Consider the following 25,748-nt stretch of genomic DNA (forward strand, 5'->3'; position numbering starts at 1 on the left):
TGGTGTCCCTTTAACTAGGGGAAACCCTGTCTGACCCTCAACCCAGGGTTTTTGCTGATGGTGCAAATGCCTGAGCCTCCAACCTTTCCTTATCTCCTGCTCAGCCCTAAGCTTAACCCTCCACCCTGTGAGGAGACAAACCACCAAAGCCCCACACAATAATGACAGACAGGGAGAACTTAAACTGCATTGCGCAGCATACGCACAGGACTATACAGTAATGTGAACAGGGCACAACAAAACACAAATATGGGAAGGTGAAAAGGTAACATGGATCATACGCCACCAGAAACAAATCTCTCTCTCCAACACCTCCACTCCAGACCGAAACCACTTGGTATGAAACACAAACTATAATCGGCAACGCCCATAGGCCAGCACGACTATTTAAAGACCGTGGGCGTGACCAAACATCCAACCTGATCTCCAGCTAGATTAACCCCCGATAGCCTGAGAAAATCAAGCCGGCGCCACTGAGGCTATAGTGGACGGAGGTGGAACTACCTCTGCCTGCCGGACGCTGTGGTGTGAATAGCGTCCGACATGACAGCTAGTTGTAGGTGGAATCTATATTACTTGTAATCTAATTTTTTTTTAATTAGATTCCAAGTAATATAGATTCCACCTACAACTAGCCTCCCAACAGTTTGTGTTTTTAATTGATGATAATTGATTGAAGGGTGGAACCTTTTTTTCTTCCCCTATATAAATGTGTCTTTTAAAGATATATATGATTTTACCTGATGAAGGCTAATTTTATGTATAGCCGAAACGCGTTGTGTTTTTATGTCTAATAATAAACTGGATATTCCTTGAAATATTCGGAGTAATTAATGAATCAGTCGGAAGCGCTCGTTGACAAACTGGAAATCCTTTTCTGCATTCCCTGACGAATCTCCTACAAGGTAGTTAGTTCCACCTGTTTTGAGCTGCAGGCCAGCAGATCCAGACGATTACTCCAGTACTCAAACACAGGGTTACACGCTGAGCAACAAGACACCAAAAAGGTGAGAATTTTTTATTTCTATCTGACATAATTAAAACTCTGCACTTAGATCTGCACCCCCCTTCTTTTTCCCTCACCCTTGTCTCGTAGACTTCATGGTCTTCAAAGACGGTATTGATTTGTATCTCACCTGGCACTTTACCAGGGACTTTGTCACAATAGATATCTAGAAAGGATATTTTAAGTATCGGACCACCCCATTAAAGGAAAACTGTCATGTTGGATAACACTATTAACCTGTAAAACCTTGTTAAACATTGACTATAGATCTGCACCACACATATCACACACACAACTCCTCTCTATACACCTCATACATACGCGGCTCCGCTCTGTACCCGTCATACACACGCGACTCCGCTTCGTACACTTCGTACACACGGCTCTGCTCTGTACACCTCTTACACACGACTACGCTCCGTACACCTCATAAACATGGCTCTGCTCCGTACACCTCGTATACACGTGGCTCCGCTCCGTATACCTCGTACACACGGCTCTGCTCCGTACACTTCATACACACGGCTCTGTTCCGTACACCTCGTACACACGCGGCTCCCCTCCGTACACCTCGTAAACACGGCTCTGCTCCGTACACCTCGTACACACACGGCTCTGCTCCGTACACCTCGCACACACGCGGCTCCGCTCCGTACACCCCGTACACACATGGCTCCGCTACGTACACCTCGTGCACACGCGGCTCCCCTCCGTACACATCGTACACACGGCTCTGCTCCGTACACCTCATACACACGTGGCTCCGCTCCGTACACCTCGTAAACACGGCTCTGCTCCGTACACCTCGTAAACACACGGCTCCGCTCCGTACACCTCACACACACGTGGCTCCGCTCCGTACACCTCGTAAACACGGCTCTGCTCCGTACACCTCGTAAACACACGGCTCCGCTCCGTACACCTCACACACACGTGGCTCCGCTCCGTACACCTCGTACACATGCGGCTCCGCTCCGTACACCTCGTACACACACGGCTCTGCTCCGTACACCTCGTACACACACGGCTCCGCTCCGTACACCTCGTACACACACGGCTCTGCTCCGTACACCTCGTACACACACGGCTCTGCTCCGTACACCTCGTACACACACGGCTCTGCTCCGTACACCTCGTACACACACGGCTCCGCTCCGTACACCTTGTACACACGCGGCTCCGCTCCGTACACCCAGTACACACACGACTCTGCTCCGTACGCCTCGTACACACGCGGCTCTGCTCCGTACACCTCGTACACACACGGCTCCGCTCCGTACACCCAGTACACACACGGCTCTGCTCCGTACGCCTCGTACACACACGGCTCCGCTCCGTACACCCAGTACACACACGGCTCTGCTCCGTACACCTCGTACACACACGGCTCTGCTCCGTACGCCTCGTACACACACGGCTCTGCTCCGTACACCTCGTACACACACGGCTCTGCTCCGTACACCTCGTACACACACGGCTCTGCTCCGTACACCTCGTACACACACGGCTCTGCTCCGTACACCTCGTACACACACGGCTCTGCTCCGTACACCTCGTACACACACGGCTCTGCTCCGTACACCTCGTACACACACGGCTCAGCTCAGTACACCTCGTACACACACGGCTCCGCTCCGTACACCCCGTACACACACGGCTCCGCTCCGTACACCCCGTACACACATGGCTCCGCTCCGTACACCCCGTACACCCCGTACACCCCGTACACACACGGCTCTGCTACATCCACCCTGTAAACCCCTCCTGACCCCACACAGAAACTTCCCCTCATCCAGCACCATGACAACCAGTCCTGCATACACTGAGGCCCCTGATCATGTGACCCCTGACTCCTCCCCTCCTGTGACCTCATCCCAGGTCCTGTGCGCACAGAGCAGCCATATATGTGGTGTGCGGCTCTGCAGGTGGAGGTAGGTGCTGGAGATTCCCCATTACTGGGCTGCACAGGGGGCAGTAACCCCTCCATTCCCGGAGATAGCGCCCCCTGCAGGTGGAGGTAGGTGCTGGAGATTCCCCATTACTGGGCTACACAGGGGGCAGTAACCCCTCCATTCCCGGAGATAGCGCCCCCTGCAGGTGGAGGTAGGTGCTGGAGATTCCCCATTACTGGGCGCAGGGGACGTTAACCTCTCCATTACCTAGAGCATGGGTCTCAAACTGCATTCGTAGAGGGTCGCAAAACATACGTGTTTGCAGGATTTCCTTAGCATTGCTGGAATAATCACCTGTGCAATACAAAGGAAATCCTGAAAACCTGACCTGTTGGTGGGCCTTGAGGACTGGAGTTGGGGAACCCTGACCTAGAGGATCTCCTGACTGAACTCTATAACACACACTCGCCTCTTGGCACAGCTCCCTACTCCCCAGGAATGTGGATCCGGGCCATGTGGGGCAGTAGGAGGATGTCTGTTATTTGCAGTGTGAGCTGTGCGGTATAACGAGTGGATTCTGTTAGCTGTGTTTCTAGAAGATATCTAGACTGTTTTGCTTATGTTGTATTTTAGCTTTTTTTTGTGTAATTTTTATGTGAATCAGTTCTGGGGAACGTCTGTTAGGCTCCGGGCCACGTACTGGAAAGTGTCTTGATGAGGTGACAGCACCAAACTCTGCACAGGGACACACGCCTCTACGATGGGATCATCTTGGTGCTCGGTCAGTAGTATGGAGGATGCTCACCTTCACATACTGCTTGCAATGGAAAAAAAAAAGTCAGCTTTCACCAAAGTGAGAGCAGCCCTGACTCTTAGGCCAGGATCACACATGCGAGAAACTCCGCCGAGTCTCGCCGGCACTCGGGAGCGGAGCGTGCGGCCGCATAGCAATACATGGAGCCGCATGCTCCGCTCCTGCCAGGTATTAGCATGCGAGACTCGGCCGAGTTTCTTACATGTGTGATCCCGGTCGTACATGGGCGTTTCTTGGATTCAGTCTTTCGTTCTTCGGAAAGAGGATTTTTAGTAAGAGGTAAATTGCAAAGTTTTGGGATTTTACAAGCACTTTGCAACTTAAAGGGATTGTCCACAATTAGAACAACTCCTCGATCCGAATATTTCCTGTTCATGTTCAAGACATCCAAATGCGGGGACAGTGAAGCTGGCGAGAATGGGGCACAGGGCTCATGTGTTCTACCAACCGCACACGAGCCCCAGGAATACGAGTGCCTACACCGCTGGAATGGCGCCGGCACAGAAGGTGGAAATAAGTGTTTTTATTTTATCGGCATCTAATGTTCAGATCGAGGAGGGGTTGACCTAGTAGTGGACGGCCCCTTTTGAATTCTCATGGCAAGTGAAGGATTCACAAGTCTGTTCCACAAGTGAACTGAGTGAGGCCCGCATGCCTAGTCGGAATGTGGCCAGAAATACGCATATCACATACTTGTGGTCACCGTAGAATCCTCACAGCACACAATGCGCGCGATGTGAGAACTTGCAAGTCTTCAGTCTCATATAGCGACTTCAGACTTGCAGCTTAAGATCAGAGAATCCCTATTGGATAGCTAAGCTTTTAGACTTTTGCTCTAAAACCACAATGGTGGATTTATTTCCAGCTTCTAAAAGGCCACCAAAATTGGTCCATTGCTAGAATAAGCTACGGTACGTTCCTTTCTTGGCCAAGCTTTCACCAAGCAGGTGTCTTCCAACTGTACGTCTGAGCTCCACCAACTGGCTAAAGCAGTTCACATGGAAATCTGTATGCCAAGCACAATCTTTGTCTTCAGAGGTGATTTGAACAAATGGAAAATGTATCTCTATTAAAAATTGAGAGATTCAACCAAACCTGGACAGCCTTTTGCAAGCGTAAGGTTTACATATCAGGCATGACTATTTTTTAATGTATGCGGAATCTACTGGCGCAGTCTTTTTGTGTTTCTCCTGTACCTACTATAGTTTCTATATAATCTACAGCAATTAATAAACAAAGTTGCAGTAACGTGGGATGAAGAACACTATAGCCAGGAGTGTTAGACTATGTGCGCACGTTGCGGATTTGCTTGCGGAAATTTCTGCATCTCTTGGCAGAAAACGCAGTGGAAATTCCACCCGTTTTTTGTGCGGCTTTACATGCAGATTTGTATGTTGAATTGTGTGCAGATTTGTTAGCTAAATAAAAATATATTACCGTATGTACTCGAGTATAAGCCGCGATTTTCAGCCCATTTTTTAAGGCTGAAAGTCCCCCTCTCGGCTTATACTCGAGTCGTATGCGGGGCAGGGACCACTCCTGGCGCAGTCTCTGCTGCCCCCTTGCTTCTTACATCATTTCGGGGCCCCAGCTCTTGCGTTCAGCGGTCACGTGGTACCACTCGTTAAAGTCGTGAATATGCGTATATTCATGACTTTAATGAGCGGCACCACGTGACCGCTGAAACCTGGAAGAGCTGTAGCACCGAGACCATGGAAGAAGAGGGGGTGAGTAAGACTGGGGAGGACGGGAAGCAGTGCAATATTCACCTGACCGTGTTCCACCGCCGCGCGCCGCTCTGTCCACCACATCCTCTGACTGTGACGTTCAGGTCAGAGGGTGCGATGACGTAGTCAGTTCGCGCCCTCTGCTGAACGTCACTGCAGAGACCCAGGAGACAGAGCGGCGCCCTGCGATGGAATGTGGACAGGTGAATATCGCCAGTGCTGGGTGTCTGAACCAGCGGCGACACCGGCACCTGTCCCACCATAGCGCACCGGTGTCCCCGCCTGCTCAGGACACTGGTACCTGGCCCCCAGTGACGAGAGGTGTGTATGTAATTTTTTTTTTTTTTTTTAATTGCAGCAGCAATATATGGGCCGTATGTATCTATGGAGCATCTTCTTGGGCCACCATTAACCCTTGTGCAGCATTTTATGGCTGTATTTATCTATGTAGCATCTTCTTGGGCCACCATTAACCCTTGTGCAGCATTTTATGGCTGTATTTATCTATGTAGCATCTTCTTGGGCCACCATTAACCCTTGTGCAGCATTTTATTGAGGTATTTAACTATGGAACATCTTCTTGGGCCACCATTAACCGTTGTGCAGCATTTTATGGAGGTATTTATCTATGGAGCATCTTTTTGGACCACCATTAACCCTTGTGCAGCACCACCCTCTGCTTATACTCGAGTCAATAAGTTTTTCCCAGTTTTTTGTGGCAAAATTAGGGGTCTAGGCTTATACTCAAGTATATACGGTATTTAAAAAAAAAAAAACCTCATTATCAAGTCCATCCTCCATTGTTGATGTGCGTCAACAAAGATAATAATAATAATAAATTTTATTTCTATAGCGCCGGCATATTCCGCAGCACTTTACATTTCAGAGGGGACTTGTGCAGACGATAGACATTACAGCAGAACAATAATCACATAGATCATAACAGATACCAAGAGGAATGAGGGCCTTGCTCGCAAGCTTACAGTCTATGAGGAAAGAGGTAGACACGAAAGGTGGGTGGTAACAGTTGCCCTGATTGTATGGACCAGCCATAATGTTAAGTGTGTATCAGTACAGACACAGAGGGCTAATGGATGCATAAAGCATGTGGGAACATGATGCGGGGAACCTGGTTATGGTAAAACTTTTGACTGTGCCACACAGGGATAGTTAGGTTAATGTGTTGAAGCGGTAGGCCAGTCTGAATAAATGCGTTTTCAGGGCACGCTTAAAATTGTAGGGTTTGGGGACTACTCGTATTGACCTGGGAAGTGCATTCCAAAGAATTGGCGCAGCACGTGTATAGTCTTGGATAGGCTCTATTCTAGATTCTCCGCTCACAAACTATTCCTCCTTCTGACATCATGTCCTTTTTAAAAATCTGCTGCGGTTTTGTCACCAAATCTTCATGAAATCCGCACTAAATCCACAGCAAATCCGCAGACCTATTTACATCTGCATTTTTGCTGCAGATTTGAGTCAATGGGTGAAAAACGCTGCAGATCCGCAGAAAGAATTGACATGATGCGGAAAATAAAACGCTGCGAATCAGAACGGAATTTTCTGCATCATGTGCCTAACAATTCTGGATTCAACTGAAACTGCCCTAACTAAAGTCACCAGCGACCTACTAACCGCCAAGAGCAAGCGACACTACTCTGTCCTCCTCCTCCTGGACCTGTCTTCTGCCTTCGACACTGTGGACCATTCCCTCCTGCTTCAGATTCTCTCATCTCTTGGCATCACAGACTTGGCCCTATCCTGGATCTCATCATACCTAACTGACGGAACATTTAGTGTCTCCCTCACACACCACCTCCTCACCTCGCCCCCTGTCTGTCGGTGTTCCTCAAGGCTCAGTCCTAGGACCCCTACTCTTCTCCATCTACATCTTCGGCCTGGGACAGCTCATAGAATCCCACGGCTTGCAGTATCGCCTCTACGCCGATGACACGCAGATCTACATATCTGGACCTGACCTCACCTCCTTACTGACCAAAATCCCACAATGCCTGTCCGCTATTTCGCCTTCTTTTCTGCTCGCTTTCTTAAACTGAACATGGGCAAAACAGAATTCATCATCTTTCTCCCATCTCACTCTACCCCTCCACCAGACCTATCCATCAGTGTCAATGGCTGCTCGCTTTCCCCAGTCCCGCACGCTCGGTGCCTTGGGGTGATCCTCGACTCTGCCCTCTCTTTCAAACCACATATCCAAGCCCTTGCCTCCTCCTGCCGCCGCAAACTCAAAAATCTTTCCCGAATCCGTGCATTCCGCAACCATGAAACCACAAAAACACTATTGCATGCCCATATCTCCCACCTCGACTACTGCAACCTCCTACTCTCTGGCCTCCCCTCCAGCACTCTGGCGACACTCCAGTCCATCCTACACTCTGCTGCCCGACTAATCCACCTGTCTCCCCACTATTCCCTAGCCTCCCCCCTGTGCCAGGCCCTTCACTGGCTTCCTATTGTCCAGAGGCTCCAGTTCAAAACCCTAACCATGACATACAAAGCCATCCACAACCTGTCTCCTCCATATATCTGTGACATGGTCTCCCAGTACCTACCCGCACGCAACCTTCGATCCTCTCAAGATCTCCTTCTCTACGCCCCCCTCATCTCTTCTTCCCACTATCGCATACAAGACTTCTCCCGTGCTTCCCCCATACTCTGGAACTCTCTGCCGCAACACATCAGACTCTCACCAACAACGGAAACCTTCAAGAAGAACCTGAAGACCCACCTGTTCCGACAAGCCTACAGCCTGCAATGATCCCTAGTGTGACGCTTCAGGGATATGGACCGTGACGCTTCAGGGGTTATGGCAGCATCCGAGAGTGGACCCCCTGGGTCACGGAACTGAGGCCCCCGGGACGAGCGCACCAGGTGGAACCGACCCCTATACAGGGACCGTTGGGGGCAGGCCCATGGGGGGTCAGACACCGCGACAGCTGGAACCAAGAGGGGCGGCTCGAGGGACTGGAATGACTACAGGCTGGAGAGGATTACCAAGGAACGGTAGGAAGTGAGAGAAGGCAAGACGGACGACTGACAGGCAGTGGGCAGGAGTACAGGACAGGGAACTGAGCAGACACTGGAGGACGGAACAGAGACAGGGAACCGGGGAACGTAGGCAGTGGGACCCGGACCAGACAGGACAGAGGACGGGCAAGAAGACAGGACAACAACCAGTGGCAGAGACAGCAAGACTGGGACTAGGAAAAGCACAAGACATAGGGAAGACCTATAGACAAGCTATAGGCGGCCAAATTAGAGCAGGTAGACACACACAATCAGGCGTCCTCCCCTTATGGGAGACGCCTGATATATCCCCTGCTGGCAGGCGATTGGCTGACCGCTAATCGGCCGCCGCCCACCCCAGGGTTAAACAACCCGACGGCCGTGACCTAATGCGCATGTGACCAGGGAGGCGGGGCACGCGTGAGCAGGAGGAGGAGGGAGGTGCGCGTGAGCAGGAGAGAGAAGGAGGCGGCGGCGGCACGCAACGGGCCTGGTAAGAAACAGCCGCGGGGGGACCCGGTGCTAGGGGAATGGCGGCGAGCACGACCGCTACTGTTACAGTCCCCCCTCCTTACATCTCCCCCTTCTGAGATTGGCCAAAAAATTTTTCAAAAATTTGTGGGGCATTTACATTCTCCCGAGGTTCCCAGGACCTTTCCTCGGGACCAAATTCCTTCCAATTGATAAGGAAGAAGGTTCTTCCCCTGACTTTTTTCATGGCCAGAAATGTCTAAGACGTTTTCATCCCCAATTGGCTGAGGGGAAGAGATAGGAGCAGGACGGAACCGATTGAGAATGACAGGTTTAAGGAGCGAGACATGGAAGGCATTAGGAACCCGGAGTGAAGCCGGCAATCTCAATTTGTATGCAGCGTTGTTAATGCGTCCAAGTACTTCAAACGGGCCAATGTACCGAGGGCTCAACTTGTACGAGGGGACTTTCAGACGGATATGTTTGGTTGAAAGCCAGACTTTGTTACCTGGATGGTATGGTGGAAGGTCTCTCCGTCTTTTGTCTGCATGCTTTTTCATCTGGGCACTGGAGTTCACGAGAGCCTCCCTGGTCTCTTTCCAGACTTGAGAAAAGTCAGCGGCGAGAGCATCTGCCGCAGGAACCCCCGAAGACGTGGAAATGGGCAGCGGGACGCCCGAGTTCTGACCTGTAACCACAAAAAACGGTGACTTGGAGGTGGACTCATTAGGATGATTATTGTGAGCAAATTCTGCCCAGGGAAGTAGTGAGGCCCAGTTGTCCTGGTGGGCGTTGGAAAAGTGACGCAGGAAGGACGTCAGAACTTGATTGACTCGTTCCACTTGCCTGTTGGTCTGAGGGTGGTAGGCGGAGGAGAAATCCAAAGATGTACCCATGAGCCGACAGAGGGCTCTCCAGAAACGAGAGGTAAACTGCCCACCTCGATCGGATACGATCCGTTGAGGGAGTCCATGCAGCTTGAAGATATGATGGATGAAGACCTCGGCCAACTTAGGAGCCGAAGGCAAGCCGGGTAATGGGATGAAATGGGCCATCTTGGAGAAGTGATCTACTACCACAAGGATAGTAGTACACCCAGCAGAGGAAGGCAGATCTGTCACGAAATCCATGGCAATTTGCCGCCAAGGCGCCTCTGGAACAGGTAGCGGGTGAAGAAGACCAGTGGGCATATTCCTAGGCACCTTGTTCTGCGCACAAGTAGTACAGGACGCTACAAAATCTTTCACGTCCTGGTGAAGAGAGGGCCACCAATAGTGGTGGGAGAGAAGCAAGCGGGTCTTTTTGGTCCCGACGTGTCCTGCAATCTTGGACGAGTGCCCCCAACGTAGCACCTCCAGTCTTTTGCTCTGTGGAACGACGGTTCTGCCGGGCGGAAGGGTTGAGAGGCTCACGGGAGCCACGGTGATGATTTTCGTAGGCTCAATGACATATGATGGATCCTCCTCCAACTCTGGTGATTGCTGAGACCTAGAGAGCGCATCCGCCTTGGTGTTCCTATTCCCGGGTCGAAAATGTAGCTGGAAATCGAAGCGGGAAAAGTACAGCGACCATCTGGCTTGCCTGGCGTTGAGTCTTTGAGCGGACTGAAGATAGGCTAAGTTTTTGTGGTCAGTGAAAATAGTAAAGGGATGGACCGCCCCCTCGAGCAGATATCGCCATTCCTCCAGAGCCATCTTTATAGCGAGCAACTCCCAATCTCCGATTGAGTAGTTACACTCGGCAGAGGAAAAAGATTTGGAAAAAACCCCACAGGGAACCAGATGTCCGGATGATGCCCGCTGAGATAGTACTGCCAGCCAGGAGGAGGCATCCACCTCTAGGATGAAGGGCCGGCTGGCTACAGGGCGATGCAAGATTGGTGCAGACGCAAAGGAGCGTTTCAAAGTAAGGAAGGCGTCTTCTACCTCAGGAGACCAGGAGTTCGATTTAGTTCCTTTTCGGGTCAGGGCCGTGATGGGCTTCGTCACGGAAGAAAAGTGGGGAATAAACTGTCTATAATTTGCAAATCCCAGGAAGCGCTGAATGGCTTTCACACCGACAGGACGAGGCCATTTGAGTACGGCAGAGAGCTTCTCGGGATCCATCTCCAGACCGGAGTCAGTGATAATGTAGCCCAAGAAAGGCAACGAGGTTTGCTCAAACAGGCTTTTCTCCAATTTCGCATAGAGATGATTCTCCCGAAGACGTTGCAAGACCAGGCGAACACTTCTTCGATGTAAGGATAGATCGGGTGAGAAGATGAGAATATCATCTAAGTACACCACCACACAGGAGTACAGTAAATCCCGAAAAACCTCATTGACGAATTCCTGGAACACTGCCGGGTCATTGCAGAGTCCAAACGGCATGATGACCAAATATTCATAATGGCCATCTCGAGTATTGAAAGCTGTTTTCCCACTCGTCCCCAGCGTGGATTCGGATCAAATTATTGGCTCCTCGCAGATCCAATTTGGTAAAGAGCCGGGCACCCCTCAGCCGGTCGAAGAGCTCTGGAATCAGCGGAAGAGGATACCGATTTTTAACAGTGATATTGTTCAGCCCTTGATCAATGCATGGCCTGAGGGATCCGTCTTTCTTCCGGACAAAGAAAAAACCCGTGCCAGCAGGAGTAGAAGATTTTCGAATGAAACCCTTGGCCAAATTTTCCTGAATGTACTCTGTCATGGCCGAGGTTTCTGCTGGAGACAGGGGATACATTCTCCCCCCTAGGGGGGGGTGGCTCCTGGAATCATCTCAATGGGACAGTCAAAAAACCGGTGTGGCGGCAAGGAATCTGCTTCCTTCTTACTGAAGACGTCGGCATACGCGTGATACGGAGCCGGGAGTCTTGAAAGGTCGACTGGCTCCTGAAGCGGGTGAGGACGGACCACCGACAACAGACAGCTTTCCTGGCAAGTATGACCCCAGCGAAGAATCTCCCCAGAGCGCCAGTCCAGAACCGGTTCATGTAACCTGAGCCAGGGTAATCCAAGGAGAACGGCGTGGGACAAATTGGGCATGACATAGAAAGCTGTCTTCTCCCGATGAAGAGCTCCCACTCGGAATTCCACTTCAGCAGTAACCATGGTGATAAGTTCCGGAAGTGGTCTGCCATCCACAGAGGAAATCGCGCGTGGGTTTTCCAAAGTAACCACCGGAATCTGGAACTTGTCCACCTCCTCTAGCCGAATGAAATTACCAGCCGCACCAGAGTCCACATATGCCTCCACAGATCTACGCTCCTGACCTAGCATAATCAAAGCAGAAATGGTAAGGGGTAGAGAGGAATTAGGGTCACCTAGGGAGGCCTCTCTTACCTGGCCTAGGTGGAGGCGTTTCCCAGTCTCACAGGACAGGTTTGCAGAAAATGATTGGCTCCGCCGCAATACAGACAAAGACCCTCCGTCATCCTCTCCCTGCGCCGTTGCTCAGACAATCTTACATGGTCTATCTGCATGGGCTCAGGGGCGGAACTGGTAGAGGGTGCTGAGGAACGTGGAATAGGGGCTTGATAGAGCCTAAAGGGTCTCTTCTCCCTGGCTGCTTCGCGAGAACGTTCTAGGAACCGGAGATCTATACGGGTGGCCAGGGATATGAGGTCCTCCAGAGTGGTGGGGGTATCCCGACCGGCAAGCTCATCCTTTATTTTGCCAGAAAAGCCCCTCCAGAAGGCTCCCACCAGGGCCTCATTATTCCACCCAAGTTCCGAAGACAGTGTCCGGAAGCGGATGGCATACTGTCCCACGGTGAGCGAACCCTGACGGAGGTTAAACAGAGCCTCAGTAGTAAAAGCCAACCGTCCAGGCTCGTCAAACACCTTGCAGAACGTGTCAAGAAAATTTTGAGTACTAGAGACCACAGGATCATCCCTCTCCCACAAAGGATTCACCCAGGCCAAAGCCTGTCCCTCAAGGTGGGACACGATAAACGCCACCTTGGCACGGTCAGAGGGGTATTGCTGGGGTAACAGCTCGAAGTGCAGTCTGCACTGGTTCAAGAAGCCCCGGCATAGCGTAGGATCCCCGCTATACCTGTGGGGCTTTCCCAGGCGAGGTGGGGGGTGAGATGCTGGGTCCCGGGGTTGGACCGAGGCAGCCGCCGAGGACTGTAGGGACAGTAGGCGGTCATCGACGGATGCCATGTAGTTTAAGATGTGGGGCTGGGCGTCGCACTGCTGCACTAGCTCCTGCTGGAGACCTGCTAACATGGGAGCATGCCCTGGGTCGGCGGTTTGTAGGGCGGAAAGCCAGGTGTCCATGGACTTCATGAAGGACATTATCCGGGTCTGGTTTTCCCGCAAAAAAAATAATTCTTTTTGTGTAGCGGCCGCGGCTCCAGCGGGGTCCATGGCCTGATTATACTGTGACGCTTCAGGGATATGGACCGTGACGCTTCAGGGGTTTTGGCAGCGGCCGAGAGTGGACCCTCTGGGTCGCGGAACTGAGGCCCCCGGGACGAGCGCACCAGGTGGAACCGAGCCCTATACAGGGACCGTTGGGGGCAGGCCCGCGGGGGGTCAGACACCGCGACAGCTGGAACCAAGAGGGGCGGCTTGAGGGACTGGAATGACTACAGGCTGGAGAGGATTACCAAGGAACGGGGCTCCGTGCAGGAAGTGAGAGAAGGCAAGACGGACGACTGACAGGCAGTGGGCAGGAGTACAGGACAGGGAACTGAGCAGACACTGGAGGACGGAACAGAGACAGGGAACCGGGGATCATAGGCAGTGGGACCCGGACCAGACAGGACAGAGGACGGGCAGGAAGACAGGACAACAACCAGTGGCAGAGACAGCAAGACTGGGACTAGGGAAAGCACAAGACATAGGGAAGACCTATAGACAAGCTATAGGCGGCCAAATTAGAGCAGGTAGACACACACAATAATCAGGCGTCCTCCCCTTATGGGAGACGCCTGATATATCCCCTGCTGGCAGGCGAATGGCTGACCGCTAATCGGCCGCCACCCACCGCAGGGTTAAACAACCCGACGGCCGCGCGCCCGTGACCTAATGCGCAAGTGCGGGCCAGCAGCTGTCGGGAGACCAGGGAGGCGGGGCGCACGTGAGCAGGAGGAGGAGGGAGGCGTGCGTGAGGCGGCACGCGACGGGCCTGGTAAAAAAACAGCCGCGGGGGGGACCCGGTGCTAGGGGAACGGCAGCGGGCACGACCGCTGCTGTTACACCCGGTCTACTGAACCTCCGCACAACCAGCTCTACCCTCTCCTAGTGTATCCTCACCCATCCCTTTAGACTGTGAGCCCTCGCGGGCAGGGTCCTCTCTTAGAATCATAGAATCATAGAATCGTAGAGTTGGAAGGGACCTCCTGGGCCATCTGGTCCAACCCCCTGCTCAAAGCAGAAAGGGAAGGATGTTGCTGAAACCCGGGATCGAACCAGGGACCTTTAGATCTTCAGTCTAACGCTCTCCCAACTGAGCTACTTCGGCCATGCACATCTTCTTCTGTACTTGTGTGTCCATTGTCTTGCACATGTTTATTGTACTTGTCTATATTTCCTCTTTTCACATGTAAAGCACCATGGAATAAATGGCGCTATATAAATGTATAATAATAATAAAATTCCCGTTGATTAATCTTGCTTTAGTAATCCTTTTGCGTTTTTAATTTTTTTTGCTCATTACATTGTCTACCAAACAAGTTATTTTATTTAATTATTTTTATAGATCAGACTTTTACAAATGCAACATCATTGAATTTTTTTTTTACTGTGTTTAATAGTCCCCGTTGGAGACTTGAATCTGCGATCCAGTATATCAGCACTGCTATGTATAGGGAAAATCACAATCTCCTGTAAACACCAGCTCCACCCGCTGCTGTTTGAGGCACATGATGGCTTATTAAATCAGCTTTCATGTGCCGTGAAATATGCTGTCTCGGTGTGCGAGTCTGCATCAAAGTCAGGGAACAGGCATATGACATACCGTGTCGGTAAGGGGCTTAAAGTAGAGCGCTAACAAAGCCTTCCCTTTACTGAACTTTGACAGGATTCCAGTCATTATTCTGTTGGTGAAAGGGTATGTACACGTGGGTTTTTCTGAGGTGGTCAAAAATGACAAACTCTCTCTGTCGTATGGGATAGGCTAAGGGGAAGCAAAAAACATACCTAGAGTAAAAAAATGGCTAAAGAAAGCATTTAGAAACTTCTCAACATGTGGTGTGTGTGAATGAGACATGAGAAGTACTACAATAGTACATTGCAGCATAGAGAAGATAAGGGGGGAGGGAAATATGATGGTAATGTGAGTCTGGACAAATACGTATGTAACACCTTGGTAGAAACTGATGGAGTCGTGGCACTGGCAGTGCCTATCTGCTATTGGTGATGCTGATTCCAGCGTTGGTGACTGAGACGTGAATAGGTTTTATTAGTAGAGATGAAGAAAAATACAGAATGCTGTAAAATAATAAAGTAATAACATTCACAATTGTCTATTATGCCAGTTCCGACACTGCTTCAGTATCCCTCCAGTCTCTGTACTTCCTGCTCCACTATCCTTTTTAACTATCCCACTTACGTTCCAGCATTACGAGAAAAGGGAATACAACATTTAAAAATTATCTCATCATAAGTTTTTCTTATTAAATTCAGTAATTATATTTTTCACATGGTATTTTCATCTTATTCAGGACCCTACAATATCGGATCCTCTCAGTGGAGATCTTCTATAAGAGAATTTTCCTGATTGACCCATTAAGGATGGATAGGGCCAGGGACCAAATGGTGGAGAGGATATTACACCTCACCCTAGAGATCCTCTTCCGGCTTACTGGAGAGGTGAGAGATTGTCATCATTCTTATCCAGAGAGGCGAGTAATCTGGAAATGTCTGTAGTGAGGTTTATTAATGTGTCTCTCCATAACCAGGATTATACAGTAGTGAAGAAGACCTCTAGTGATCGCTGTCAGGACCCTGTGTCTGAGGGATGGGGAAGACCCCTGAATCCAATCACGGGGCCTCCACCTCACCCCCTGATACATGAGGACATCAATGACCAGAAGATTCTAGAACTCGCCTACAAGATGATTGAGCTGCTGACTGGAGAGGTGACACTGCTGGGATATTATACAGTAACGCTATGGAGGGATCGGGGGTGACTATATCATTGTGTGCCTCAGGTTCCTATAAGGTGTCAGGATGTCGCCATCTATTTCTCTAAGGAGGAGTGGGAGTATTTAGAAGGACACAAAGATCTGTGCAAGGACGTCATGATGGATGTTCCCCAGCCCCTCACATCACCAGGTAATAAACAGGACTAAATACATACTGCATATAATTATCTGTATGTAAAGAATGAGTTCAGTCCCTGTATGTGTTTCCTCCAGTTCTTTCCAGTGAGAGGACAACACCAGAGAGATGTCCCCATCCTCTTCTTCCACGGGACTGTAAACAAGAATATCCCAATGTCCCTCAGGATCATCAGGTAGCTGGAGAGAAGGTGTCATGAGATCTCACCTAGGATGTGTAGACTGCTGTGAAGGTCTTGTGCTCAGTCTTGCGTTATCTACCAATATTATTCACTGAGTGGATCGCCAGTTTATTCAGACACCAGCCTTTCTTGATTGGTATTTTTCTAGTTAGACCTTCAACCATTACAGTAAGCATAAGATAAACTGATATCAGTTTCAATGTTATTCCAAACACTGAGTGATCTTAGGGTCCCGTTACACTAAACGATGCACCAGCGATCCCGACAACGATACGACCTTGTCAGGATCGCTGGTGCCTCGCTACATGATCGCTGATGAACTGTCAAACAGGCAGATCTCACCGGCGAACAGGACCGGCAAGGACGCTGGTATCCAAGGTAAATATCTTGTAACTAAGCACGCACGTCACTTAGTTACCCGCTGTGTACCTTGGATACCTGCATGCTCACGCTGGGAGCTGGTATCCAAGGTACCCAGCGGGTAACTAAGTGACGCACCCGCTTAGTTACCCGATATTTATCTTGGATACCAGTTCCCAGCGTCTGCTTACAGCGCTGGGAGCTCGCTGATCATTGGTCTCCCGCTGCCTCACACAGCGATGTGCGCTGGCCAGCGGGAGAAAAACGATCAAAAAATGGCCCAGGACACTCCTGCACAATCAGCAATACCCGGCAGGGGGCCGGTCGCTGATGCATGTCACACACAGCGATATCACTGATGTGTCACAAAATCAGCGATCTCGCTAGCGATCTCGCTGTGTGTAATGGGGCCTTTAGAGACTTCAAGAGAACAATGATCATCAGTGATAGGTTAGACAGGCCAATACTTCTCAAACTGCCAACCTGTTGGGGTTCTACATTTATAACTGTAGAGATTGTTACTGCCAGTGCACTGTCATGCAAATTCTAGTCAAATACAACAGAAGTCCTCTAGCTTATGTGTCAGAAAGCACAACTCGTCATTCCTATGCAATGATGGGCTATATCAGAAGACCACCATTTCTACTATCAGTGCAGTTTAGGAAAAACAGAACGGCAACACCAGCTGGTGATTCAGAGCAAAAATTATATCACTGAGCAGCACAAAGGCATTGTCTGGTCAGGTGAGTATAGATTTATGTTGCACCATGCTGATGAAATGTTCAGAATTTGGCACAACCAGCATGACTCGATCAGCTCTCCTTCTCAAGCATCAACTATTCAGGTTGGAAGACGGGTAATGTTAGAATGTTTGTTTGGTGGATTGTCCATCCTCAAATACCTGTGGATGGATGTTTGGATAGTAGGGCTTATCTAGGCTTGATGGCTGACAATTTTCATCCTCTTATAGCGGCTGTTTACCTTAAAGTTGTAAAACACTTTGAGCAGGACAAAGCACCATGCCCAAATGGGGCATATTGTCATGAATTGGTTCCAGGAATTTTATAGCTACGGTACTTTTCTTGCTTCCCCGGCCACCTCAGTCCCAGATCTTAATTTCCATATAGTATATCTGGTACAAGGTAGAACGGTCTGATCAAGATATGTCAGAACCTCCATCTAATTTGTGGCCATTGTGAAAAGCTATTCTTTACTCGTTGGCAAATATTCCTGCAGAATTAGTTTACCATTTAGAGAAATGTTTGGTATGGTACATTACCGCAGTTTTGAAGGCTATTAAATAGGCTTCTCTAATAAAGTGGCCATCCAGTTTGTTTTATACTTTTTTTTTTTTCTGGTTATGGAGACTTCTGGTTAGAAATAGGAGCCGACAGGTTGGATTTATGCAGGAGACCTGCAGCTATGTGATAACTACTACTGTCATATCATTTTTGGTCATCATGTTCTTTTATGATTTTTCTCGGTTCTTAGAAATTATTTTACGTTACATCTCCATCTGTCTGTAACTTTTACAATATTTGTTTCAGGGTGAAGATCTGCTCCATATTAATACTATAGAGACATATGTGAGGGGTGATGAGCATTGTAAAGAGGAGATTCCTACAGATAACTGGACAGGTGAGTTGTAGTCACCCAGTGGGAAAATTAAAGTGGCGCTTTTTTTCCTAAAGAGGAAATAATACAGGTTCACCCTCTGTACATTGTGTTCTGTCTATATGGATATTTGATTTCTGCAGCTATTCAGTGACTACAGGAAAAACACTTTGCTTTAGTCACCACTGCAGTCAGTGATCAGTCACGTTTGGCCAGATGGAAGAGAAATTATGGAGATGGGCAGGATACTTTGGCAGTGTAGGAAGTCAAGCAGCAGGGGATCTGTAAGGTGAGTATGCTGTATTCTATTATCTTAGTGCATGCTGGACTACAAAGAGATAGAGGGAGGCCTTCGGAAGCAATTTAGAATAGTTAGGTCCATATATATTTGGACAGAGACAACATTTTTCTAATTTTGGTTCTAGACATTACCACAATGAATTTTAAACAAAACAATTCAGATGCAGTTGAAGTTCAGACTTTCGGCTTTCATTTGAAGGTATCCACGTTAAAATTGGATGAAGGGTTTAGGAGTTTCAGCTCCTTAACATGTGCCACCCTGTTTTTAAAGGGACGAAAAGGAATTGGACAATTGACTCCAAGGCTATTTCATGGACAGGTGTGGGCAATCCATTCGTTATGTCATTCTCAATTAAGCAGATAAAAGGCCTGGAGTTGATTTGAGGTGTGGTGCTTGCATTTGGAAGGTTTTGCTGTGAAGGAAACATGAGGTCAAAGGAGCTCTCCATGCAGGTGAAACAAGCCATCCTTAAGCTGCAAAACAGAAAAAACCCATCTGAGAAATTGCTACAACATTAGGAGTGGCAAAATCTACAGTTTGGTAACATCCTGAGAAAAAAAGAAAGCACTGGTGAACTCATCAATGCAAAAAGACCTGGGCGCCCACGGAAGACAACAGTGGTGGATGATCGCAGAATAATCTCCATGGTGAAGAGAAACCCCTTCACAACAGCCAACCAAGTGAACAACACTCTCCAGGAGGTAGGCATATCAATATCCAAACCTACCATAAAGAGAAGACTGCATGAAAGTAAATACAGAGGGTTCACTGCACGGTGCAAGCCACTCATAAGCATCAAGAATCAAAAGGCTAGACTGGACGTTGCTAAAAAACATCTTAGAAAGCCAGCACAGTTCTGGAAAAACATTCTTTGTACAGATGAAACCAAGATCAACCTCTATCAGAATGATGGAAAGAGAAAAGTATGGCGAAGGTGCGGTACAGTTCATGATCCAAAGCATACCACATCATCTGTAAAACACGGTGGAGGCAGTGTGATGGCTTGGGCATGCATGGCTGGCAGTGGCACTGGGTCACTAGTGTTTATTGATGATGTGACACAGGACAGAAGCAGCCGAATGAATTCTGAGGTATTCAGAGCCATACTGTGTGCTCAGATCCAGCCAAATGCAGCCAAACTGATTGGTCGTTGTTTCATACTACAGATGGACAATGACCCAAAACATAAATCCAAAGCAACCCAGGAGTTTATTAAAGCAAAGAAGTGGAATATTCTTGAATGGCCAAGTCAGTCACCTGATCTCAACCCAATTGAGCATGCATTTCACTTGTTAAAGACTAAACTTCAGACAGAAAGGCCCACAAACAAACAGCAACTGAAAACCACCGCAGTGAAGGCCTGGCAGAGCATCAAAAAGGAGGAAACGCAGCTTCTGGTGATGTCCATGAGTTCAAGACTTTAGGCAGTCATTGCCAACAAAGCGTTTTCAACCAAGTACTAGAAATGAACATTTTATTTTCAATTATTTAATCTGTCCAATTACTTTTGGTCCCTTTAAAAACAGGGTGGCACATGTTAAGGAGCTGAAACTCCTAAACCCTTCATCCAATTTTAATGTGGCTACCCTCAAATGAAAGCTGAAAGTCTGAACTTCAACTGCATCTGAATTGTTTTGTTTAAAATTCATTGTGGTAATGTCTAGAACAAAAATTAGAAAAATGTCTCTGTCCAAATATATATGGACCTAACTGTATTTGGCTTAAAAAGGAACACATGATAAAATTGGAAGTATGCAAAAAATATCACCATGGTCATGGTAATCATATTGTTCCATTAAACGGAAAGTTACTTAGGCTTACAAAACAGGGGAATGAATGGGTATTTTGGTTACAAGTAAGCTAAGCAGTAGTACTCAATGTCAAGCAGCAGCTGCAAAAGCAAACAAGATTCTAGGGTGGTTTAAAAGAGGGATAAAGTCCTGTGAATGTATTATTACCCCACTACAAATCACTCTGTAAGGCAACATCTAGATTATGGGATCTAGTTTTGGGCTCCATGTTTTATAAAGAATATTGAGAAGTTAGTCAATTCAAAGGTAGCTAACTTGATTAGTACATGGGATGGAAGATAAAAAGAGGTTAGAAAAGTTGGGCTTGTTTTAAATTAAATGGAAAATCTGCCTTTTTTTTGCGGTTGTGATATTCCATGAATAACAGTGATCGCAATACTGGAGTCGGTAAAACCCAACCCGAATTTTCAACGCTGGGGGGCACTATACACTTATTTCTCAGCGCCGTTAAAAAGCGTCGCTGAGGAATAAGTACCCTTTACTGCTGCCGTTAAAAGGAGTTAATGCATACATTCAATGAGGAAATCCGCAGCCTGGTTGTTTTAAAATCATTAGAAGTTTAGGTCTCTGCGCATCGGGGTGGGTCAGTGACTAGGGTCTTCGCCTCTGCCATGGCCCCTTCGCTGCCTCAGGTGTCTTTATTCTCCTCCTTATTTAAATGTTGTCCTAGCCGTGGATGGCACATGCAAAGTTTGATCTTGCCGTGGGCTTCAGTAAAATGCCACCAGCGCCATGCACAAGACTTTTAATCATAATTTTAAAACCACCAGACTGCGGATTTCACCACTAAATGTATGTATTAACAGCATATGTAGGAATGGCACCAGAACCAGTAGAAGATGCCAACCAGTAAGTATAAGTATTTTACTATACATAGGGAACATACATTAATGATATTATTCCTGTGGTGAAATAAAAAAAATACCCAGTAATGGTTCATCAAGTCCGTTGAAGTAATAGGAGAGGATATGAAAGAAGTGATATTATAATGTAGATGTTAAATGTACAACCATTATGCATGAACTACTTTGCTCTAAAAGAGCAAATTTTCCTTCCTGATCCTTAGAACAAGAATGTTTAGCATTTGATTATTTATGTGATTTTCTATTCATGTATCATGTAGTCTGTTTTTCAATGGTTCCCGCTTTGACTAGCTCTGGACATTGTCTTTTCCACAGAGTAATAGTTCTGATAAAAAGCCTTATCGCCTCCGGTGAATTAATCTTCTTTTCTTTACATGGAGATTTCATGGTGGTGATCTACAACAGTGTTTTACTATGTTCTTGATATGGGCCATTTATAATCTTCTACATGATCTTCATGTACCCGCTAAGATGTCTCTTAGCAAGACTAAAATTTTATTCTTTAAATCTTTCCTCTTTTATATGAGATCCTTCATTTCCCCCCCCCCTAATTTTGTGCCTGTTTTTCATAGCTTTTCCAATTCCACACCATGTTTTCTGTAAACTAATGCCTAGAACCTAAATGAGTATTCCAAAAGAGTACATAGCAATGGTTTTATAGTGGTTGTATTATTTTAATACATGACAATATCCTGCTGGCTGTAGATGTAGTTGCTTGCTGTTATTTAGTTTATGAAATACAAGTATACCCAGATCCTTCTCTACAAGTGACTCTCCTACTCTTAAGGGTACTTCACACATAGCGAGATCATTAGCGAGATTGCTGAAACGTCACAGGTTTTGTGATGCAACAGCGACCTCGCCAGCGATCTCGCTACGTGTGACACATAGCGGCGACCAGGCCCCCGCTGCGATCTTGCTGATCGTGCTCGAATGTCCTAGGCCATTTTTTTGATCGTTGGTGTCCCACTGGCCAGCATGCATCACTGTGTTTGACACCGACGAGCGACCTCGTTGGCGACACAGAACTCAGGGACGCAGGCAGGAGTCGTCAGAATAGCTGCTGTGTGACAAGGTTCCAACGACCGCCAAGGTCGTTATACGGATCCCCGTATCGTTGCTGCGTCGTTGAGTAGATCTGCCTGTTTGACAGCTTACTAGCGACGTACCCGCGATCCTTACCAGGTCGTATCGCTGTCGGGATCGCTGGTGCGTCGCTATGTGTAACAGGACCCTTACTCTCTGTAGGATGAAGGATTACATACATGCAGATGATTATATCCCAGTGGCAATATATTTTTTTACACTGGGCATCTTCTCAGCAGATAAGGTTAAATAAAACCCCTCAGTTTGTCCACGTTAGTTTGTAACTTATAAATATCTTTCATAGATCACATTAAACTGTCGAACAGAGATCTGTGTCATCTTTAAAAATAGAAATACTAATATTAATCCGATATCCTTTATCATTACTAAAAGAATAGTAGTGCCTCCAACTCCGAACCTTGGGGTTCACCACTTATAAGCGGACACTATTCAGAATGGCAGTCATTCACCACAACTCTCTGGGTGCATGCTTTGGAACAGTTTTCAACCCAATTGCAAATTGTTTTTTTTTTTAAACCAATAGACCATAATTTACCAATTGGCCTTCTATGTGTGTCATATGCCTTTGCAAAGTCAAAAATATCTTTATCCAGCCACAGCTATATTCCCCTGAATCCTGTTTAGGCTTCAACTCGTCATAAAAAATGTAGATAAGTTGTCAAACCAATGTCCTTTGAAAAGGAGTACCACATTAACCATGTGCCAATCACTTGGCACTGTTGTGGTCATGAGAGCCTTTATAAAAATTATTTACTAGAGAACAGCAGTAACTAAGCTGAATTCTTTAATAGGATGAATCCATGAGCTATCTCATCCTCTAGCCTTGTTAATATTGAATTTATTTTGTTTAGCTTGGACCATATCTGCACGTAACCAATTGATAGTATTAGTTTATGATCTAAACAAAGCTAAATATCCCATTTTGTAAATCTCCCTTATTTTGATCATCGGTGACCACATTCCATTGCTATTATGTAGAGGATCTGCTTTTGCAGACCTTTTTTTTTTTTTTTTTTTTTTTTTTTTTTTTTGTGTTTACATAGCTAAAGGTTTTTTTTTTAAGGGAAGATGGGATTTGTCTTGCTTTCTTTGGCCTATTTGCTATTCACTTTGTATATTTAGCTAATTATTTTTTTACATACTATATATTGAGCCATTGCTAAAGCTTTGTTCAAGAAACTATTGATGAAAAAGAGTAAAATCAGATTTATTCTTGGCAGATGACTGTACCAGGATCTCGGAGGTACAACTGATGTTTGCAAGTGTTAAAGAAGAAGAACATGATATTACACCAGATATATACAAAGAGTACCCCATTCTTCCAGAAATTCCTCAAACCCTATACAGCAATAATCTATCGTCTGATCCATTTAAACAGGTCGTACCCTTTGATACATTTGCTAAGCCAAATAAAAATACCATAATGGATGTTGAAGATCAAAATCCTCACACAGGGAAGAAGCAATTTTCATGTTCAGAATGTGGGAAATTTTGGTATAAGAAATCTTATCTTGCTAAACATCAGAGAGTTCACACAGGGGAGAAGCCATTTTTATGCTCTGAATGTGGGAAATGTTTCACCGAGAAATCAAGTCTTGTTAAACATAAAAGAAATCACACTGGGGAGAAACCATATTCCTGTCCAGTATGTTGGAAATGCTTTACTTACAAATCTGTTTTAGTTAAACACCAGAGAACTCACACAGGGGAGAAGCCATTTTCATGTTCAGAATGTGGGATGTGTTTTAACGACAAATCGGTTCTTGTTGCACATCAGAGAATTCATACAGGGGAGAACCCATTTTCATGTTCAGAATGTGGAAAATGTTTTAAGCAAAAATCAATTCTTGTTACACATCAAAGAGTTCACACGGGGGAAAAACCATTTTCTTGTCTTGAATGTGGGAAATGTTTTAAGTACAAATCAATTCTTGTTGGACATCAGAGAATTCACACTGGGAAGAAGCCATTTTCATGTTCAGAATGTGGAAAATGTTTCAAACAAAAAGCAGATCTTGTTAGACATCAGAGAGTTCATACAGGAGAGAAGCCGTATTCCTGTTCTGAATGTGGAACGTGTTTTACACAGAAAACAGATCTTGTTAGACATCAGAGAATTCACACAAAAGAAAAACCATTTTCATGTTTCGAATGTGGGAAATGTTTTAGGGAGAAATCAAGACTTGTTACACATCAAAGAAGTCACACTGGGGAGAAGCCATACACATGTTCAGAATGTGGGAAATGCTTTATACAGAAATCAGATCTTGTTAGACATCAGCGAACTCACACAGGGGATTGACCATATTCTTGTCGAGAATGTGGGAAATATTTTGGATAGAACTTTTCTCCAGTTTTAGCATACTAAACTGGCCACATCAAGGAATAGTCACAGCAGAGTTGAATAAAACATTTTAGATTTTTTTTTACTTCTCCTATATCTATTCTGGAGATATTAGCTTATACAGTTTGGATTATAATATATGATAAGCCCAGTGGAGCGTTAACAGAGATTCTTGTCTGGGGGAAAAATACTTTTACAGATGCATGACGTTGACTAATCATAAGCAGGATTTATCATTAGACACAACAGAATTACCCTTATGGCATGATATCCTTAATTTTCAAGGTAATAACTTGTTAAACATTAAAACATTATTATGGGCATAATAAAACCAAGGACCCAGAGTATATTTAATTAATCTTTATTATTAACAAAAATTAACATGTTAAAAGCATAATAGTGCTAGGCAAGTGCAAGGAAAATATCAATACTTGTATACCATCCGAAAAAAAATGTTTTTAAATTATGTATTAATTAGTATAGGAACATCCACAGTGAATTTTGATAATAAAATAATGGATAACCAAACAAATGTGTTCTTAATAAATAAAATGACTACATGATATGATTAACTGCACTTGTCACTTTATACTAACTGTAAGGTTGAGTAAACTAAAAACATGTATCTACACAAATCATTTAAGTTATATATGGCCTCAATGAAGAAATAGAATAAAAGTGCAGTCAGGCTTATCTGTTTTATAGGATATTTAGCTGTACTATATTATACACCACTGTGTTATAAGTATCATGAATGAAATATATATTTTTTTAATTCTTTATAAATTTTAAACTTACAGTGCAAGTAAACTCACAGCTCGACAGATCATAGAGAACGTTGTCTCCTGCAAAAAGATATGTTATACACGTGAGCTTGTACAAACAGCCAGGAGAATGGAAAACAATTAACAAATTAAAAGAAACAAAACCAAGTAACTAGTGTATCCATAAGTTAACAGA

General features: G+C 46.4%; 2 protein-coding genes and 1 non-coding gene across 6 annotated transcripts in view; 2 read left to right on the top strand and 1 right to left on the bottom strand.

Moving 5' to 3' along the window:
- The first annotated feature begins 841 nt into the window (after positions 1 to 841).
- On the top strand, positions 842 to 25,356 carry LOC141051073 (uncharacterized). Of its 4 annotated transcripts, none has more exons than XM_073547921.1 (7): positions 842 to 1,007; positions 15,589 to 15,736; positions 15,826 to 16,005; positions 16,078 to 16,201; positions 16,285 to 16,382; positions 18,296 to 18,386; positions 23,665 to 25,356. In XM_073547921.1, the coding sequence occupies exons 2-7, from the start codon at positions 15,659 to 15,661 to the stop codon at positions 24,744 to 24,746; spliced, it is 1,653 nt and encodes a 550-aa protein (XP_073404022.1). In that variant the 5' UTR covers positions 842 to 1,007; positions 15,589 to 15,658; the 3' UTR covers positions 24,747 to 25,356. The 4 variants fall into 4 exon arrangements, with proteins under 4 accessions (XP_073404022.1, XP_073404025.1, XP_073404024.1 ...); XM_073547924.1 differs by lacking the exon at positions 842 to 1,007 and adding an exon at positions 2,814 to 2,937; XM_073547923.1 differs by lacking the exon at positions 842 to 1,007 and adding an exon at positions 2,950 to 3,023.
- LOC141051076 (uncharacterized) overlaps positions 2,821 to 25,748 on the top strand; it is a 188,466-nt gene continuing 165,538 nt past the window's right edge. Inside the window, exon 1 of the mRNA XM_073547932.1 lies at positions 2,821 to 2,937. The gene's annotated coding sequence lies outside the window, so the exon portion shown is untranslated. The remainder of the gene's footprint in view (positions 2,938 to 25,748) is intronic.
- Positions 14,315 to 14,387, bottom strand: TRNAF-GAA (transfer RNA phenylalanine (anticodon GAA)). Its single transcript has one exon. It is a non-coding gene; the product is annotated as a tRNA-Phe (tRNA).

The sequence above is a fragment of the Dendrobates tinctorius genome, unplaced genomic scaffold (genome assembly GCF_039654945.1).
Source record: "Dendrobates tinctorius isolate UK_male_01 unplaced genomic scaffold, ASM3965494v1 ptg000155l, whole genome shotgun sequence".
Taxonomy (NCBI): domain Eukaryota; kingdom Metazoa; phylum Chordata; class Amphibia; order Anura; family Dendrobatidae; genus Dendrobates; species Dendrobates tinctorius.

Excerpts from the sequence above, each read along its gene's own strand:
- LOC141051073 (XM_073547921.1), top strand. The coding sequence starts at position 15,659 with ATGGATAGGGCCAGGGACCAAATGGTGGAGAGGATATTACACCTCACC. Across the intron at positions 15,737-15,825 it reads TCTTCCGGCTTACTGGAGAG|GATTATACAGTAGTGAAGAA; the intron begins GTGAGAGATTGT and ends CTCCATAACCAG. Across the intron at positions 16,383-18,295 it reads ATGTCCCTCAGGATCATCAG|GGTGAAGATCTGCTCCATAT; the intron begins GTAGCTGGAGAG and ends TATTTGTTTCAG.